The sequence below is a fragment of the Heloderma suspectum genome, chromosome 6, assembly GCF_057233095.1.
Source record: "Heloderma suspectum isolate Gila_16-S chromosome 6, 16-S_ref, whole genome shotgun sequence".
NCBI classification, from domain to species: Eukaryota; Metazoa; Chordata; class Lepidosauria; order Squamata; family Helodermatidae; genus Heloderma; species Heloderma suspectum.
Window position 1 is genome coordinate 95,497,491 of NC_139463.1, and position 19,583 is coordinate 95,517,073.

The following is a 19,583-nucleotide window of genomic DNA, read 5'->3' on the forward strand; positions in this document are numbered from 1 at the left end:
TGAAGTGACAAAAAGTCCAAGTAGGCTTGGCCTTAAACAGGAAGGCTAAAAACCCATAAAATATGTCTTGGCAGGTGCTTCTGCTTTGTCATCCTGAAGCAAGATCTGAAATGTGCAAGTGTTTAATGCAGAGGAATTAAGGAAATGCAAGGGGTCACACAGGCAGTTTCCCTTGGGATGTGCAGGGCCTGAATATCCTAATGAAACTTGTCATGTTGCTCTTCTCCAAGCCCCTCAGAACCCAGTCTCCTTCCAGATACAGATCATTTCTTCCCCAAACAGTGGAATTTTGGAGGTGCTTTGTAACAAAACTCTGCCCACTTTTGGCTCTGGCTCACCACCACCAGCATGTGGACCTTGAGTGATTGCCCCAGGGGAAACCGCCCTTGACAGAAAAAAAAAAAGGTTCTCTATTGGATTCAGAGTTCCAGGTTTCTACCCTTTTGCCATTGATGTTACATTACAGCCCAGATACCAAAAGACATTGAGACTGAAGTAAAACCATCTGTCGCCTGGAACTGACTGGAACAGAATCACTCCGTGGAAGAAGTGGATACCTAGAAGTGGCTGTCATGCCTAACACGCTCTCTCCTCTGGTTCTCTGGCTGCTGCAGCTCACTGTGCTACAAGGTGACTGAGGGTGTGGGAAGAAAATGGGGGGCCTGCCTTAAACTGGGGCCTGGCCAGGGCCCACACACTAAACAGATTTGAGGATACCAACGTGACTCAAGTCCACTTGTGTGAAAGAATGATTTATTGATGGAAAATGGATGCAGAGAAAGCAAAGGAAAGCTTACACGTCCCTTATAGGGATGGCACGGGCTCCCAATTCAGTCCGGGAATCTGGCAGACCTGCTCCTGCCCGCACCGCCAAGCCCTGCTCACCAAGCCCCTGCCCCTGCTCGGCCCCTGCTCGCACTCGCCGAATGGCCTGCACTCACCCCAGTGGCCTCATTGAGCTTGGCAGGCAACATTTTTGGGGAAATAAAAAGGCGATTGCAAAAATGCACATATTTGCGCACACATGAAAATGAACCTTTTTTGCAAATGCGCATATTCACGTATACGAAAATGCGTGTTTTACGAATGTATTTGTGTATGCTCAAAAATGCATATTTTCCCCCAAAAATGCACATTTTCACACACACGCTAATGTACGCCTTCACAAAAATGTGCATTTTGCACGAGACTATGTGCATTCACAAAAATGTGCATTTTCGAGCATACAAAAACATGATCATTCTTGCGATGTGGGTGCGCTTGATCAGGAAGCGCACTCACATTGCTCGCCCCCAAATGTTTACCAAGGCCTTGGCAGAAAAATATGTTCCTCACAGTACTGAGAGAAGCATCCCTTATCAGTTAGAAGGTACACAGTGTGAAGAGCGACTACTGTGCAATGTTTTAGCTTCTGTTAGCAGCAAAAAGTCATTTCACTGCTTGTGAATACAGCTATGAGAACCAACTCTAAATCACGACAATTGTCAACTCTCTAGCAAATCAGTGTACTTGTGCTATCAAAACACTGCATTAAATACTGCATATCTCTGAGTAAATTCTCATCTGACCGCCCGCCATTCTTCTGAAACCAAATTCATTGCAGGCAGGGTCATTTACGGATGTGGGAATCAGCCTCCTAATTTTCCCACCCCTTTCAGAGGAGTAAAAATGGGGGTGTGAGAGAAGCAGTAAGTCCAAGGTTTGTGCAGTGAATGTGAACAAGAGGCCTCTTCCTTCAACCCATATTCCAGAGCTTAATTTCTAAAAGTAAAGGTAGGAAGGGCATCTGGAGAGTCACATATTCTCCCCTGCAGAATCCCTTTCCCCTAATCCTAAATGTGTGGGTAGGCTGTTTTGGGGAGCATTAGGAGAACATTGGGCTCAATAGATAAAGGGTGCTTCCAGACAGAGGGCATTGTGCAACTATTCCATCTTTTTCCAGGAGAGAGCCCTATCATTAAAAAGCAGGTCCCAGGGCTAAAGCCCTAATGAGTCCTGATTCAAAATAAACCCTAACTGTTTGGCTAAGAATACACACACAGCACAATTCTCAGAGGTACTGATTTTTCAGTACATCGGGAACAGCTTACAAACTGGGGGCTCTACTGCCTTGTGTCCCTACATACAGTCCTAGCTTTGCACATTTCTTCTCCAATGCCTCTTACGTCTGCTCTTTTTTTGTTTTCTGCAGGTGCTGCTTGCTCAGAAACAGGTAGGATGTCCTCCGATGACCATTTCTGCACAGGCATTTCCCAGGGGAGATAAACTAAAGTGGAGTCTCATAAGCCTAAGAACATAAGAATCTTGGGGGATCAATCACTGCAAAAATGTTTTTCTTTTAAACATTCAGACATAAACATTCACAAATTGATGCTAATTGAGACATTTTGTTGCCTGATGTGCTCCAGTGCTACTTGTCCTGCTAAGAATATCCGTATTGTGATTCTTGCAAGCCATCACTACAAATCCCTTCTTTCCTCTCCTTCCTCCGCAGTTTGTGGGAAGTCAGTAAACACGCTGCGAATTGTTGGGGGCCAACCAGCCTCTGATGGATGGTGGCCCTGGCAAGTCAGCATTTTACTAGCTGGCCGTCATTTTTGTGGAGGCACCCTCATAGCTGAGCAGTGGGTGCTGTCAGCAGCTCACTGTTTCCCTCGGTAAGTATCTGCCATGTGTGGCTGTGAAGCCATTATGAAGTTTTACCTAGTGATGGCAGAGAATTCCGCCACGGATCACGGTGAGGCCGAATGCCAGTGCATTCGGCCCCCCCGAACTCCGTGGCGGAATGGCCTGCCACCCCCCCACCCACCCCGCGGATCCCCCCCAGGATGAGACTCACCTGAGGCGGATCTTCCAACCGGCTGCCACCGCCACCATTTCCACTCTTGTAAAAGAAAAAAAAAGAAAGAAAAAGAAAGACGTGATAGGCTACGAAAAGATTTACGTAGCCTATAATGACCAGGTAAAAAAAAAACACGACGTGATAGGCTACGTAAATCTTTACGTAGCCTATCATAGCTGGGTGGGTTAAAAAAAAAAAAACCCGCGTACGCAAATGGCAGTGGCTACGGCCGCCGCCATTTGCGTTCCTTATTTTTGCCCTCTTAATCTACGTAAATATTTACATAGACTATGACGGCGAAAATCAAGGGGAACGCAAATAGCGTAGTGGGCGCTATTTGCGTCCCTTTTTGATTCCCCGTTTTAGCCTATGTAAATATTTACGTAGATTAAGAGGGCAAAAATAAGGAACGCAAATGGCAGCACCATTTGCATACCCTTTTGGGGGGGGGTTACCCAGAGCCCTACGCAGCTGGAAATCCAGCTGCGGACGGCTCTGGCCTGGCCGGGCCTGGCCGGCTGCTCCGCGGAGCTGCCGCGGAGCACAGCTGGCCTCGGAGAATTCTGGGGGGGAGGAACGGAGCGCCTCCCCCCCAGTGAGGATTCCGGGGGGAGGGGCGGAACGCCCCCCCCATCAACATAATCTGCGAACAGGTAAGTGACTTTCGTACATCCCTAGTTTTACCCCAGAGGCAGTTGCAAGATCAAGCTGATGTTCTATGCCTAACCGTCAGCCACCCCATGCCTTAGTCTTAGCAAAGCACAGAGAGGCACAGCAATAAAGATTGAAGTGAGAAGAAGGTAGGGTGGTCAGTTGTCCTACTTGACAGAGGACAGTCCTCATTTGAAGAATAAGATCAGCTTTGGATGGCCTTCTCTGTCCCATCAGCCAGGAGAGCTAGGCTGGTGAGGATGAGGGAGAAGGCCTTCTCTGTGGTGGCCCCCACTCTGTGGAACTCCCTCCCTAGGGAACTCCACCATGCCCTCTCTTTAATGAGCTTCCACCACGCATTGAAAACTTGGTTGTTCAGGCAGGCATTTGGGGTGGGTTAGGGTATTTTTAGACTATGTTTTAATGTGTAATTTTACTGCTTTAAATTGTGTTGTTGTACATTGCCCAGAGTGGCCGGGTGAAAATCAGTCAATCAATAAATAAAATAAACTATCAGAGGACAGTCCTCTAGTTGAAAGCACCCTCTGTTTGAGGGGCTGTCCAGTCCAAGTCCAGTTTAAGGGCAAAGAATCACAAGAAGGAAGAAGCAGGGTCCTGGAAGTTGCCCATCCGCAGTTAGCACCTGGACAGAAGACTGAGCAGGCACATGGGTCACCTGGCCAGTCTTCGTCACTATGGTGGGATGTATTGTATCTCTAATTAGAGTTATTGTTTCTACATTTGCATCTAAGCCTATAATTAGCATATGCAAATGTTATGCAGAGCAGTACAATCTTTTGTGTGCCCCCCGACCTTTCGGGTGATGCATTTCCTTTTTTCGGGGTGATGGGTAAGTGGCCACCTCAGAAGAAGCAAGTGGCAGGCAAGTAGACACAGGGCAAGGGAGTTTCAGGCCATGAGGCAAGCTGATGGTCAAGTTGGCCAGCCAGTGGTGTTAGAGTGTGCCTAAGCAGTAAGTTGTTCAAACTGAGGAACCAGGCCCAGCTCAGCAGCTTCACAGGAACGGGTGGAGTACCATTGCACTCTTGTGACCAATACAGTGTTAGGGATGTACGAAAGGTACTTACCTTTCCGCGGATTATGCTGATGTTGGGGGGGAGGCGTTCCGTTCCTCCCCCCCGGAATCCTGGCCAGCTGGCTCCGCTCCACAGGGATTCTGCAGAGCCGCTGGCCGGCTCCGCCAGCAGTCGGACATCCGGCCGCTGGCTAGCAGGGGCGCAAATGGCGGCGGCCATCGCCGCCGCCGTTTGCATCCCTGCAGTCAGCCATGATAGGCTACGTAAATGTTTATGTAGCCTATCACGGCTGATTTAAAAGAACAAAAACGCGCGTACGCAAATGGCGGCGCCCATGGGCGCCGCCATTTGCATTCCTTATTTTGGCACGTCTTAGTCTACGTAAACATTTACGTAGACTAAGATGGCGAAAATAAAGGGAACGCAAATAGCGTAGCTTCTCCGCTATTTGCATTCCCCTTATTTTTGCTGTCTTAGTCTACGTAAACGTTTACGTAGACTAAGACGTGCGAAAATAAGGAACGCAAATGGCGGCGCCCATGGGCGCCGCCATTTGCATATGCACGTTTTTTGTTTGTTTGTTTTTTAATCAGCCATGATAGGCTATGTAAACATTTACGTAGCCTATCACAGTGTTTTTTTTAAATCTAGCCATGATAGGCTACGTAAATCTTTACGTAGCCTATCACTTTTTTTGTTTTTGTTTTTGTTTTACCTGGAAATGGTGGTGGCGGCAGCTGGTCAGAAGACCGGCCACTGCAGCTGCCGCCGCTGAGCCACCACCACAGCCGCCACCACAGCCGCCGCCGCCAGGAAGATCCGCCTAAGGTAAGTCCCATCCCGGGGGGGGGAGGGGGCCGTTCCAGTGCCGATTTTGGGGGGCTGAATGCGCTGGCATTCAGCCTCCCCGAGATCCGTGGCGGAACTTTCGTACATCCCTATACCGTGTTGGTATCTCCTGTCAGTCCACCCTCTAACCACCTGTTGAAGGTGGGGGTACCAAAATGTAACAGGGAAAAGGGCAGAAGCTCCCCCGTGGTAGTAAAGAAGCCAAGGCATCTCAGTTTGAGGCTCGTGCTGCCTTGCAGTGAGTTGGATATATACTGAAGAACAGCCAAGAGGCTCTCCTAAGTGGTCTAGTCCTTAGGCTGCAAAGCAACTGTAGGGTGTGGTATTCATATAGGACACATTTAGGCAAACAGTGGCCAACACTCTTGGCTATTATCTGTGCAGACCACAGAGTCCTAGGGAGCCCCACTCCCTATTTCCTGTAGCCCAGTGGATCAGCCACTAGCTGTGCTGCAGAGATCAGATCACTTGGGGCGGGGGGGAGGTAAAGCCCCTCCCCTCCCAGCAATCCCTGCAGGCCAGATTACTAGGGGGGAATTTAAAACAAGTTCTCCTCCTCCAGCAGTCCTGATCCAGATTGCTGTTTCTCCACTGCTAATAGCAGTGGAGAAAAAGCTGTTTAGGGTTTAATCCTGTGCATACACAGAAAAAAGGCCTACAACTCCCAGCATGCCCCAGCCAGCCATGCTGGGAGTTGTAGGACTTTTTTTTCTGTCTAAAAATACATAGGATTGCACTCTTAATGCCTTACCTCCCTGCAATTTCCTCTTTTGGACAGAACTGGGTCATGTTTTGTGGATTAAATTCCTACCTGTGATCAAGTTACAAGTTCAAAATCAAACGGGTGATGATGTCGATGATAATAGATCTAGAGGTGACATGAAATACATCAAAATTTCAAATTCTGAATGCTTTCTCATTTTGACACTGAATATTGACACTTGAGGGATGCTTCCTTTTCTTTTCGTTTTAAGAGAATCTGCAAATTTTGAGTTTGGGTGAATTTTAAAGGCATCGGTACTAAAATCCCATAAAACCAAGATTATCTGCGAGATCTGTGACTGACTATTTCAGGCAAGACAGGATAAGGCAAGGGCCAGCAACCTAGTGTCCACCAGATGTTTTGGACTAAAACTTCCATAATCCCTGACCACTGGCCATGCTGTATGTGGCTCATAGGAGTTGTAATCCAAAGCATCTGGAGAATACCAGCTTGCCTAACCGTAGTATACAGTCTCTCATATCTCGCAGCAACCTTAAGCCCAGCTTGACAATCTCCTGTTGCATTTTGCTTTGTATTTACGTTTACAGGACCACTAACCAAACTCACCTAACTGGGGCGCAGCTGGGTGCCTATCAGCTCTCTAACCTTTCAAATGAAACAGTAAGATCTGGCATCCGACGGATCATCCTCCACCCTAACTACAGTGGGAAGTACGGCTCCACCGGGGATATCGCTTTAGTGGAGCTGACGTCCCCTGTGCATTTCACGGACTACATCCTTCCCGCCTGCCTGCCAGAGTCCTCTGTGCAATTCTCTATGAAAGCAAGTTGCTGGGTCACTGGATGGGGAGCGACTCGACCCGGAGGTGAGGAAAAGTGTTCTTTGTGGTGCTCTCTCAGACTCTGTTGACTTTCAACCCATCAGTGCACATGGTCCTTTTCAGTGTAAGGGGGAAGAGGGAAGGGACAGCTGCCTGTCCTAATGACCTTAGACTCTAAATCAGCCTTCCCCAACCTAGTGCCCTCCAGATGTGTTGGACTACAGCTCCCATAATTCACCATCGATATGTATGGTGCTTTAAAGAGAGACATCACCACAGGTCCCTGCCTGAGGAGTTTACATGTAAAATCAGACAAAGTAAGGCAATAGAGGAGCCTTGTAAATAAGCCTACAGAAGTTACTAGCCTATCCTACTCGGGGCTGCCAAAGGAGGGACGGAAAACTCCACCTCTTCTGCAGCAGGTCACTGCACTGGTGTTTCCAGATGGAGGGCTCCTAAGCTAGAGATGTGAAGTCCCAGAAAACATGGGGGGAAACTGGAAAAATTGGGGGAGTGGCAAGTTTTCTCAGAGACTTCTGATGGAAGCAGGGCCAGCTCTGCCATACCATAGGGTGAAGCAACCTTCTTCAGGTGGCACTGTTTGGAAGGGACAGGTGAAGGCAGAAATTGGTTCTGAATGGCTCAGCAAGACTAGTATTGGTCCTAACAGCAGTGGGGGTGGAGGGAGCCATTTGGGCTTCCCTATGTGCAACACAATGTCTTAGCCAACACTTGGCCAAGAGCTGTATCCGGTCCGGTGCTGGCATCATTGGGCCCCTCAAGGCCCACACTCTTGCTCCAGGGCTCTTCAGCAGTTCTGAGGCACTGCTTCTCCATGGTCAGCTGTGAGTGGAATTACAGTGGTAGTTCCACTCATCCCATGATACACGGCTGCATTCCCTGTACTCCCAGGGACTCCAAGCCCAGCTGTTGCTCTTCTTCCTCCATCCTGTTCCCCTGCCCCTTCTGAGTGTGTGAGCAAGTGGCGAGAGTGAAGGGATGGAGAGGTATCCTCCCCTTCCCCTGTGCTTTCTCTCTGGATGTTGGTGTGGATTGGGCCCAGGCAGGGAGGGCAAGCAAATGAGCAGCAATGACAGTGGCAAGGGGGGGGCCTACTGATGCATCTTACCCACCCCCTGCCCAAACCTGGAGAGTGTGGAAGGAAAAGGATCCTTCTCCCATGTTTGCTTACCCACTCTCAGCTTCTACCCCACTCATTCACATAGAGGGCATATTCTTAAGTGCCGCTCGGGGCACTTTGCACATTGGCTCACAGTGGAAACACACGGGCTGGGCTCAGGGCTCCTTCACACAGAGCTTTTATCCTGTTCTTGAGATTGCTCAGTTATGGACGTTTGCGGGTCCTTTTCATGACATCGTGAACCTCCAGGGCACATCTAAGGGTATTTCCTGGTTATTTCACTCCAAAAAGATCCGGAACGAATGAACCATTTTTAAAGTCGGATTGTTACGCTATTAAAACAGCCACTAGATGGTGCTGTTTCATTGTGTCCTATGGAACCTTGAAAATTAAAAGCTTCCCCTCTCAGCAATCACATGGTCGCTGTTTGGGAGCCCGCTGCAAACACGGAAAGGCTCCAGAATGGGAGGACTGCGGGGGGGTTCTTTAGCGTAAAGGCAGCCTCATTCTGTGGCTGTGGCTTCTGCTTTGATTACCACTGCCTCCGAACTGCTGCCCCCACTTCCCTTCCTGTTAGGTTGCCTCCACCCATTGACGGTCAGAAGTCCCTCCCCGCTGACATCGTGTGGCCACCTGAAACCTGGAGACTGACTCTTGTTTGCTTTCTGCGGCTGAGAAATTGCTTGCTAATATATAAATATGTCGAGGCACCACAAATTTGTTCAGCACTTCATTGTTATTTCTTTATTTAAAGTTACGTTACACCTCTTTTTGCACGTTCAAAGTTGCTCTAAGAAAGGGTGGGGGTGGCTGTGTGACTCATGCAAAGGTATGCCAATCAGCAAGCTGCACAGCCTGGCTCGGGGGTGGGCGGGGAGTGTGATTGAGTGTGATATCAGCTAGCCAATCAATATTATGTGACTCTGGCTCCTGCTGAAAACCAAAAGAATTTGTTTCCCCCGAATGCAATACAGGAGAGAAGATGGAACATGGGCCCACAGTGTGCTGAGTTCTCCAGTGGGATCAGCACTAAAATTATGAATGTGTGAATACAGCCTACGTCTTCTGCTCTGCATCCCATAAATGCTACATTTTCCTCCCTTTACAGTTCCTCTGGCACCCCCACAAACCCTACAGGAATTGAAGGTGCCCCTGATAGACCGAGGCAAATGCAACTCTCTCTTTAACATGGCCAGAATCAAAGATGTGGAGCACAATCCTGTCAAGCCTGATATGATCTGCGCTGGTGACCTGGAAGGTGGCAAAGATTCCTGCCAGGTAGGCTGCCCTATAACTTGCTCCTCGTAGAGCTGTTGAGCATCTCTACACCAGCCTGAAATCCCACATTTAAAATGGGGTTTTCTGCTTCCATTTTAAATGCATGATCACCACCGACTCCCTTTACACGTGCTTCCTTCCCCCAAGCCCTTTTCCCCCTTATCTGAGTCTTCGATATGTTTCATTATACAGCTGCTAGATGGCGCTGTGGCCTAGCCCCTCTTATTGTGGCTTTTCCTTTTTTTACGAGGGAACTCAAGCAGAACTCATTTGATAGTTCATTATCTCTGATCTTTTAAAAAATGGAATAATGGTCATTTAGTGCAGGAGATGCCCTGGAGGTTGACAATGTCATCAAAAGGATCTGCAAACTTCTGTGAGTGACCAATCTCAATAGCAAAATAAAAGCTCCGTGTGGAGAAGCCTATTGTCTCAGGTGGACAGGGGCAACCCTTGGAACCTGGCAGGACAGGCTCTGCAGCAAGGATGGGGAACCTGTGGCCCTCCACCTTCTGTCAGCCCCAGCCAGTATGGCCAATGGTCAGGGATGATGGGAGCTGGGGCTCAATAGCATTGGACCTCAGGCCCAAGGGCTAAGTCTGGCCCTCCTGGGGTCCCATTCTGGCCCTCCAGGGCTTCCTAGATAGCCCCACCCTCTTTTTCCTGACACGGTGCTTTCCCAGCTTTTGTGCAGCCCTCCCCCCCCCCATTCTAGAAGATTAAAATACTTCTCCTAAGGTTTAGCCAATAGCAGTAAAAGCCAGGGCCATCAGCATATTCCAATGGGCCCTCAGCATAGTGCTGCCAATGGACCCTCTAGCCTCCCACTCCCACTCCCCCCACATGCCCACCCCTAGAATGCAGCCCCCAACAGCTTCTCCAAAACGGAATTCAGTCTTTCAGCTGAAGGAAGTTCAACACCCCTGGGCCACAGGGCTACAACTCCCTCTCCCAGATATGCTTTTAGTCTCAAGAACCAATAGTTGTCAAATGTAGTTTGAGAGAAGGAGAACCTGTTCAGGCCTCCTCACTTTCCTTAAGAGACCAGGCATTAAGCTACATTATAGATTTGTTGAACTGAAACTGAACATGAGAACAAATCAGAACCCTCAACTGTTTCTTCATGACCTCTGTCTAGCTAGATGGGAGCATCTCCCAAGCCATGATGCCATCTTCCACCTCCAGTTTTCAAAGGGGACACAAATAATGACAGCAAACTCTTAAGGCTGTCATCCAATTAAACCTTAGTTGACCAAGGCTGCAGTCTTATTCCCATTTATTGGGAGTAAGACCCATAGAACTTAATGGATTAATTCTAAGTAGACATCCATAGGACAGATGAAATAATAGGTATAACCTGGATACATTCATGTAGGAGACAAATCACAGACTTAAAACATAATCTGTTTTAAGACGACACACATGTATGTAGGGATGGGCGGAACACTTACCTCTGGGTCCGGGGGGGTGTCTGCAGGGGGGGGTGATCCGTTCCTCCGTCCCCGGAATCCTAGCCGGCCGGCTCTGCTCCGCAGCGATTCCACGGAGCCGCCGACTGGCTCAGGAGTGCCAGTGATACGGCCACCATTGATTGCCATATCGCTGGCTGGGCGGATTGACTGAGGATGCAAATGGCATTTACGGCTGCATTTAGCTTAAACTAAGACCTTTACAGCTGCAAATGGCATAATGGACGCCATTTGCATCCGCAGTCAATCCACCCAGCCAGCAATATGGCAATGGCAGCTGTATCACTGGCGCTCAGAAGCCGGGTGGCAGGGAGGATCTGACTGGTGAGGATTCCTCCAGGAGGCAGAGGTAAGTCTTCTGATCCTCCATGGACTCAGGGGGCCGGATTCTTTTGAATCCGGCCTCACTGGGGTCCATGGAGGATTTATCCCCCATCCCTACATGTATGAGACAGCAAGCATTGCCTAATTGCATTCTGCCTTCTGTCCCATGGAGGAGGGAATTCCTTTTTTAAGACAGCATTCCCATGTACAGGTGTGTGCATTTTTTTCATTTGCGTACTTGTTTTTGTTTTTATTCTTTAATTAAAATTTAGGGAAAACTTTTTATAGTCAATGAATGTAATCCAGTCTTCCCAAAACCTGGCATTCTCCCTATGTTTTGGATTACAGTTTCCATCATCCCTCTCCATTCACCATGCTGGCTGGGCTGATGGGAGCTTTAAGTCCAAAACTATCTATCTATCTATCTATCTATCTATCTATCTATCTATATACGCACACATACACACACACACATATATGAATGACTTCTATTTTCGGGGGGGGGGGATATGACCCCCTGCAGTTATTTTCTCAGTTATCCTTACATTACAGTAAGGATGTTCAGCAATATTATTATCCCTGTGTGGTAGAGGGGGTGGGCCAGGAGTAAAACTGAGGTCACCTAGTAACTGCATGACTGAGATAAGATTTGAACCTTATTCCAGCTTCCAATTTCCTCATCTTATCAGTCTTCCAAATATGGTCTCAGAAGGTTTCCCATGGTCATATGCTGACTGCCATCTCTCTCCACAGGGAGACTCCGGAGGACCTTTGGTTTGCAAATGTGATGGACGCTGGAACTTGGCTGGCGTTGTGAGTTGGGGGATAAGCTGTGCCAGACCAAACCTCCCTGGTGTCTATTCCTCGGTGCCTTTCTATGCTGATTGGATCTACCAGTATATACCCAACATGAACTTTGTCATGTGCAGAAATGGTGGGAATGATGGATTGCACAATGCCCCTGCTCTGACACTCCTCCTGGTGTCTCTCACATTGACCTTGCTATAAAATATTATTATCCCTGTATTGTAGAGGGGGTGGGGGGCAGGCCCTCACCCAGCCCAGTAATGGGCTGGATGAGGGCCAATAAACTGAAGCTGAATGCCAGCAGGATGGAAGCCCTGTGGGTGAGTGGTTCCCACATCTGGGAGACAGGCTCATTGCCTGTTCTGGATGGGGTTGCGCTCCCTCTGAAAGATCAAGTTCATAGTCTGGGGGTACTCCTAGATCCATCATTGTCACTGAAGGCCCAAGTGGCGTGGCAGCTAGGAGGGCCTTTTACCAGCTTCAGCTGGTTTGCCAGCTACGGACAGGGATACGGTGGTACAGGCATTAGTAACCTCAAGACTGGATTACTGTAGTGCACTCTGTGGGGCTGCCCTTGAGGCTGGTCTAGAAGCTGGAGCTAGTGCAGAATGCAGCAGTTTGGCTGTTGTCAGGAGCTGCCTCCTTTCAGCATGCAACTCCTTTGCTGAGGGAACTGCACTGGCTGCCTATTCACTACCAGTTTTAAGGTACTAGTACTAGTGTACAAAGCCCTAAACAACTTGGGACCAGGATACCTGAGAGAGCACCTTCTCCCTTATGAACTTGCTCAGTCACTGAGGTCATCAGAGGGCTTGCTCCTGGTGGTTCCACATGGACCTATGGCCAGCAGGAGTCCACCAGGAAAAGAGCCTTCAGTGTGGTGGCCCCCTTCCTGTGGAACTCTCTGCCTTTGAAGGTCAGGCAGGCGCCAACATTGTGTTGCATTTGGCACCTCCAGAAGTCATTGTTATTTCAAGAGGCCAGGGTTTATTAAGTTCAGAATCTTTTTTAAAAAATGTTTTAATTGTTTTAATATGATGTTTTATTCTTTTATATTGTTCACCACTCCAAAATCTTTGATGTGGAGTGGTGAATAAATATTGTAAACAAATAAAATAAATAAATTAAGACAGTCATCTCTCTGCCTTCAGCCCACTAAGCGACCAGATGGAATATCCTTCTCCAAAGTGCTGTTTCCCAACACGTGGCTGCACATGATCCCACACAGTTAGGTACCCCCAAAAGATGATGCAAGAAAATTGCCAGAGCTTTTCCCAGAGCACAATTTGTCACCTCATTCCATACAGGGATAGCATATAATAACTGATTCAGTGACTTGGCTCCGAATACCCTGAGAGCTGGGGGACTACTAGGACCACTCTGAGTTTAATAAAAATGAACAACTGCAAATGCACTCCAGTTTGCAGAATCAAGTGCATTTTTGCATTGCGAGTTCCACAAGATTATACTGAAAGTAGAGCCCTCGGTACTTACATTCTTTAACTTGTTCCAAAGTATTCCTCCTTGTCCAGCAAAACCTTTTCCATGACTTAGAAAAAAAACATAATTTTAGATTTTACAAAATTTATAATTGATGGGTTTTTATCACAGTACTCTGAGAAAGCCAGTAATAGTGGTTTCAAACCCAATTGGGTTAAAGATGATATCACAGCATCATCTGCGAATAGCAGCAATGAGATTGGCCTTAAACCAAGCTTTGGAGGTTGTCCTTCTACCAGATGCAATGATGGAGCCAAGTGTTTTAGGAATAAATTAAATAAAATGGGGGCCAAAATACAACTTTGTTCTACACCCTGGTTTGTCATCATCTCTTTTATCAATTGGTCCTGTTGTCCACAGCGGACTTGAAGACTTGTTTGGGTGTAAAAATTACAAGTAAGAAACAACAATCTTCTATCCATAGATGTCTTTCCTAATTTTGTTGTTGTTGTTCAGTCGTTAAGTCGTGTCTGACTCTTCGTGACCCCATGGACCATAGCACGCCAGGCCTTCCTGTCCTCCACTCTCTCCCGGAATGTGCTCAAGTTCATATTCATTGCATCGGTAATGCTATCTAGCCATCTCATCCTCTGCCGTCCCCTTCTCCTTTTGCCTTCCTTTCCTAATTTATTCCATAATAATTACTTGAAACAAACTCAGAGGACCTTTTCAGGTCAATAAACACTGCAAATAATTTCCCTCAGCTTGGTTTAATGTATTTCTGTGCTAAATGGGACAACACAATACAGTGATCCAATGTGGAGTTATTAGAACAAAATCCAATTTGTTCTTGTCCCAAGATGTTATGAACCTCCATCCAGGTCAGATCATTTCTTCATCTAGCCCAGGATGTCTCCAATGACAGACAGTGGCTCTCTAGGGTTTAGGGGCTTTCCCAGCCATACCTGATGACAGGGATTGAACCAGGGACCTTCATGGCAAGCAGGTGTTCTACCACTGCAGGCAGAGCTGTTCCCTGGTGTATTCACCTGGCACTAAAAATGATGTTTACTGCCTGTACTTCATTTTGCTTATCCTGTGAAAGATCTAAACAACATGGCAAGAAGTGGCAAATAAATTCAGCACCTGGGATGGGATGTATGAGATAGTGAAGAGTAAATTTAATTTCAGGCAGTCTTTGGTTCCCATCAGTTATTTATGTGGAATAATTCAGATAAAGGGAGATTGCTGTATTCTTGTATAAATGCATTGATATCTGTTTCTGTACCATTAAAACAATTGTTATTTATAAACACTGATACATGTTTTAGTTCTCTTCCTCTTTGTATGAATGTACAGTCACTACATGTTTTTCTTAGATGAACATATAGAAAGAAATATCAGGAATTAGTAAAGCCTTGAGAAATATTCAATAACAACAACAACAACAACAACAACAAACCTATGGTTTACAAAAGAAAGAAAGAAGGAGCTAAGGCTATGCAGTTTTCAACCAAGCGCCAAAAAAAGTAGGGAAATGGTGAGCGAAAGCTCAGAAGCCTTAACACCACATCCTCCCTAAGGAGGCAGAGAGTGCAAGTGGAATTCTCATTCTCCCAAAGCAGATAAACCATGTGCACAAGATGGAGAATATGCTGTGCAGAAGTGGCTGTGGGGTTGTGGAAAGCCGATGAGTCAGTTTTGGGGTATGAGTTCAAACCCATTTTCAGATTGATAAGTGGCTCCCAGGAGTCATGCTCTCTCTGACAATAACGTATCAAGGGCAAGGCTGTAATTGGTAAAGGTGCAGGTTAATAGCCCCAGGTAGAAAAGAACCCAGCCACAGCGGGAGGTTCTGTGGCTGCTCTTCTTCCAAGGTTGCAAGAGTGGCCTCAGAAGATGGTCAGGGAGGGAGGAAAGGGGATGGATATTGGGAAGGGAGGGGGAAGGAGAGACAAGAATCTGCTAGATCCATGAGCCTCTTCATCGTCTGTCCTGCCCTCCAAGAGCTAAGGAAACTGTTGTTATTATTATTATTTATTACATTTATATCCCTCCTTTTTTCCTCCAAGGATCCCAAGGCTGCATACATAATCCTCCTCCACTCCATTTTATCCTCACAACAACAGCCCTGTGAGGTAGGCTGGGCTGAGAGTCTGTGACTGGCCCAAAGTCACCCACTGAACTTCCATGGCCAAGTGGAGACTAGAACCTGGATCTCCCAACTCCCAAGGGATGATGTTTCCACTTCTATCATTCCACATCCATCTAAAGAGTGGCAATCCTATTAGTGAATTACTGCTTTAGGTACTCCTGTAGAAAGTCAGCAAAGCAGAAAAAAAAGTGAGACAGAAATTAAAGCTATTTCCCTTACCACTTAATGTAAGCATTGCATTACATTAAGTGGCAACACGTTAACACATACATTAACACATACCATTTTCTCTTGGATGAATAAATAGAAATTCTGTTTTCTCTGAGTTCGGGCCCTATTTATTTCTTGGCGCTATTTCGTTTCGCTGAATAGAAACCATATTTATGCTCCTGACAACCTTTTTGCCATGTTGAATATTAGGCAGAAGAAATAAACAAGGCTATTAAACACTGTAACAAATTAATCCTAGAAATTATATGTATTCCCACCCTCTAACAGTCAATTCAAGTGTTGAGTGCCTATGGCTAGGTAGCAAAACACAGCTACTCAGAAACAAGAGGAAGGTCTCAGGGAAATTCTGAGTTTTTCAGAAGTGCAAAACATATTAAAAAAAATAAATAACCCCCACCTCCTAAAAGTCCAGTGGGTACTGAACATGTTCAGTAGCCACAAACTGTTGAATATCAGTTGAAAAGAAAAATGGGATGCTCAGGGGGCAGAAAAAAATTCCTACAACTCCCAGCATGCCCCAGGCCACATCTACACCTCCTGTCATATTGACATGATCCCATCATAGTGAGGCTATATCCCCCTTGTGCATTTATACCTCATAGCACACACAATGTTGTGGTATTTTCATAACACGGAATAAAAAGCGGGAAATAATGCTAGAAAAGCAGTATCGTAGAGGTGTATGAAACCCCACTTACCTGGCTCTGCTGGGGTCCGCAGGGGGGAGGAGGCGATCTGATCCTCCCCCCAGAATCCTCAACGGGGGGGGAGGTAATCTGTTCTTCCCCCCTGGAATCCTCCCCAGCCGGCTCCACTACAGATAGCCTGACTTCTGGCAGTGGCAGGGCTGTGGCTGCAAATGGTGTCCCACATAGGGGACACCATTTGCATCCCTGCTTTGCAATGATAGGCTATGTAAGGATTTACATGGCCTATCACGGCAAAAAGGGAGGCACGCAAATGGCGTAGCGGACGCCATTGGCATCCTTCCCTTTGGCCATGATAGGCTATGTAAATCTTTACGTAGCCTATCACGGCCAAAGGGAGGCATGCCAATGGTGTCGGCTACACAGGATGCCATTCGTGGCCACAGCCCAGACCCACCGGAGGCAGGTAGGATCCGGTCCACGCAGACTTCACAGGGCGGCGGGGGGATTGCTCCATTCCGCCTCAGACTCTGGGGGGGGGCGGATTCCAAAGAAACCGGCCTCACTGGAGTCCATGGCGGAATTCTCCGCCATCACTAGGCAAGACTCTGCCAGTCAGTGTACAATAGTGGGCAAAAAGGACCAAATGGTCTGACTCGGTATAAGGCAGCTTCCTATGTTCCTATAATCCTGCTAGCAAGAGGAGATAGAGTCTGTTAGGGATGTATGGATTGTATAAAACCTGTTCCGTCTGTGTTTCATGGATTTTCAAGCACCTTTTGTTCCATCATCTGCCCATCGACGGAATCAGGGGGTTTGTTTCCAAATTTGCGCAAATGTGCATTTGTGCAAATTTTCATGTGCAAAAATGCACAAATTCCCCCCAAAATGCACATTTTTCACTCTTTTGCCTAAGGGGGAAATGCACACTTTTGGCTGTTTTTTTATTTTGCATATTTTTCTATGATGAAATTCGGAAAAGTTAGAAAACTGGTCCATAAGTGCACAGAATCCACTAGCCGGGGGATAGCCACTCCCCTGCAAAATCTGTGGGTTGGATTCATGAAAATTCAAACTCATTTAGTGCTATTGTGGATTTCTCTGATATCCCTAGAGTCTGTAGTAGTGCTATATTATTGACATCTACATAGAGAGAGCTTTTTTTTTAAATACACAAGAGGAGAAAAATGCTTTGATGAACATGGAGCTTGAACATTATCATTCCTCATTAGTGATAAATGTCAAACATTCCTCAAAGCTCTTCAACAAAGAGGCACATAGTGGTTGATAATATGTTTAAGTTTGGCCCTGTTAAATTAAGACACTTAAACGTGAACATTTGAGAGATGGGAGACATTCTTTTAGATCTGCATCAGCTACATAGGGTGCTTCCTGGCAAAACGTTTTTTGTTCAATCACCCTGCCTCATTCATGGAGTTTTACAAGGGGTTTAGACATTTTCATCTTCAATTGTAACCCTGCTGTGTTTTCCCAATTCTTTCTTCCACCTTTTTTCTTACCAGAACAACAACAACAACCATTAAGGTGAAAAAGATGGAAGATGTGCACATCGACTTTTGATCGATGGTGCTAAGAGCCTTCCATCTGGAATCACCTATACATGGATGCTGGCTTCTGCTTGGTGCTCTTTCTTGCTGGTTTGGGCCATTTGATGGGGTCATTTGCTTTTTCTAAACTTTCTGAAATGGACCTGCTAGTTTTAAATTATTGTTACTCATCATGAGCCCAAGAAAGATCCCCACAGGACCAGGTAAAACATTAATAGCAGTCTTAAGCACACTTACTTGGAAGTGAGTGCCTTGAACTTTCTCCTGAATGAACATGCGTAAGAATGAGCTGCACAAAGATAGGTCTGAGGACCAGTCTAGACATAACAGAGTCCTTATGCAGCTGTATGTGTGGTGAGGACCTTTTGGGGGCTCTGTCATGGACCCGAAGCCCTGTTTTGTGTGTGGAAGGGAGCCCAGGCAAAATAGTGTGTCCCACTCCTTTTTGCCTTTCTCTTCCCTTTGTCTTTTCCCCTGTCACCAAGTGGAAATCGTTTTTCTCTGTATCTGCCCTGTAATGTTATGAACTTTGCCCTTTAAGGCCCCCATCTGCATAAATACTTACAGAAAAGAACAAGCAGCCATTTGAGTGGGACATGGCACTTGATGAGTGAGTGGATGCCTGTGCTCCACTGCCAAGCATGCCGCGAACCACCTGGCACTTGCCCTGCATTGCTCGCCTAGGCTGGGCTAGTGCTGGGGATTTGGCGAGTGCTGCAGGGGGTGGGTGGAGGGTGATCCGTCCATCCCTAATGGATGGATCCCAGCAATATCTTACTGTCATGGTTCCAGCATTCTCTAAACCAGTTATCCATTTTGAACAGCTCTTTCCTTCCTCTAGAGGTTTTCACTGTGATTTTCTGTCTGATCTTTCTGATCCTTCACTGTGAATTTCTGCCCTTTTGCTTCAGGCTTTTATATATTAAAAATACCCTGTTTCTTCCCTTCTCAAACCAATTAGTAAGCTACTTTCTTGTTCACCTTTATCCTAATTTCCTGTCTCTTGAGTCCTTCCCCTTCAGTTGCTTCCTGGAAATGCTTTTTTCTTTGTTCCTCCACAGACATTCTGGCACCAAACCTGATTATCTCTCTGACCTTCTGTTGAATCTCCTGCCCAGTTCCTTATCTCCTCTTCTTCTACAGTCTCTCTGGTCCTGTGAGCCTTCTGCAAACCCTTTTCCTCCTGATGCAACATCCTGATTCTAATAATCTTTAAATAAACCTTTGACCTTTTTACTGGTACAGCAGCACACATCCAAGCAAAAAAAGAGTTTTAACCCCATAACAGCCCAACACCAAATTATATAAAAAATGTAAGACAGTTCTGTTCCTTCAGATGCTCTTGGGTGGGGTGGGGGTCCAAGTATATCAGCTTCTGGCCACTGATCATTCCTTCATGTACCCTTTTTCTATAAAGTCTGTTTAGCTTTCTTTCCTACAATATAATAGCAGTTGAAAAGCAGAGCTGTGAGTGTTACCTAATTTTTGGATTTCCCCCTTCATTGTAGTGAGTGAACTGTAGCTATATTTCTTGTGCAGACTCCCCAAACTCAGTCTTGCAATAAACCACTATAAATCACCTTGCTTACTCTAGTATTTC

General features: G+C 46.6%; 1 protein-coding gene across 1 annotated transcript; it reads left to right on the plus strand.

The window, feature by feature from the left end:
* The first annotated feature begins 1,248 nt into the window (after nt 1-1,248).
* Nucleotides 1,249-12,143, plus strand: LOC146341912 (serine protease 27-like). Its single transcript, XM_084807752.1, has 6 exons — nt 1,249-1,369; nt 2,192-2,212; nt 2,495-2,657; nt 6,691-6,968; nt 9,173-9,342; nt 11,889-12,143. The coding sequence occupies exons 1-6, from the start codon at nt 1,249-1,251 to the stop codon at nt 12,141-12,143; spliced, it is 1,008 nt and encodes a 335-aa protein (XP_084663878.1).
* Nucleotides 12,144-19,583: the final 7,440 nt, after the last annotated feature.

Bases quoted from the DNA above. Each gene is read 5' to 3' on its own strand.
- LOC146341912 (XM_084807752.1), top strand. From the start codon at position 1,249: ATGTGGGTGCGCTTGATCAGGAAGCGCACTCACATTGCTCGCCCCCAA. The intron at 1,370-2,191 runs GTACACAGTGTG...TGTTTTCTGCAG, and splicing joins CATCCCTTATCAGTTAGAAG to GTGCTGCTTGCTCAGAAACA. The intron at 2,658-6,690 runs GTAAGTATCTGC...TTACGTTTACAG, and splicing joins GCAGCTCACTGTTTCCCTCG to GACCACTAACCAAACTCACC.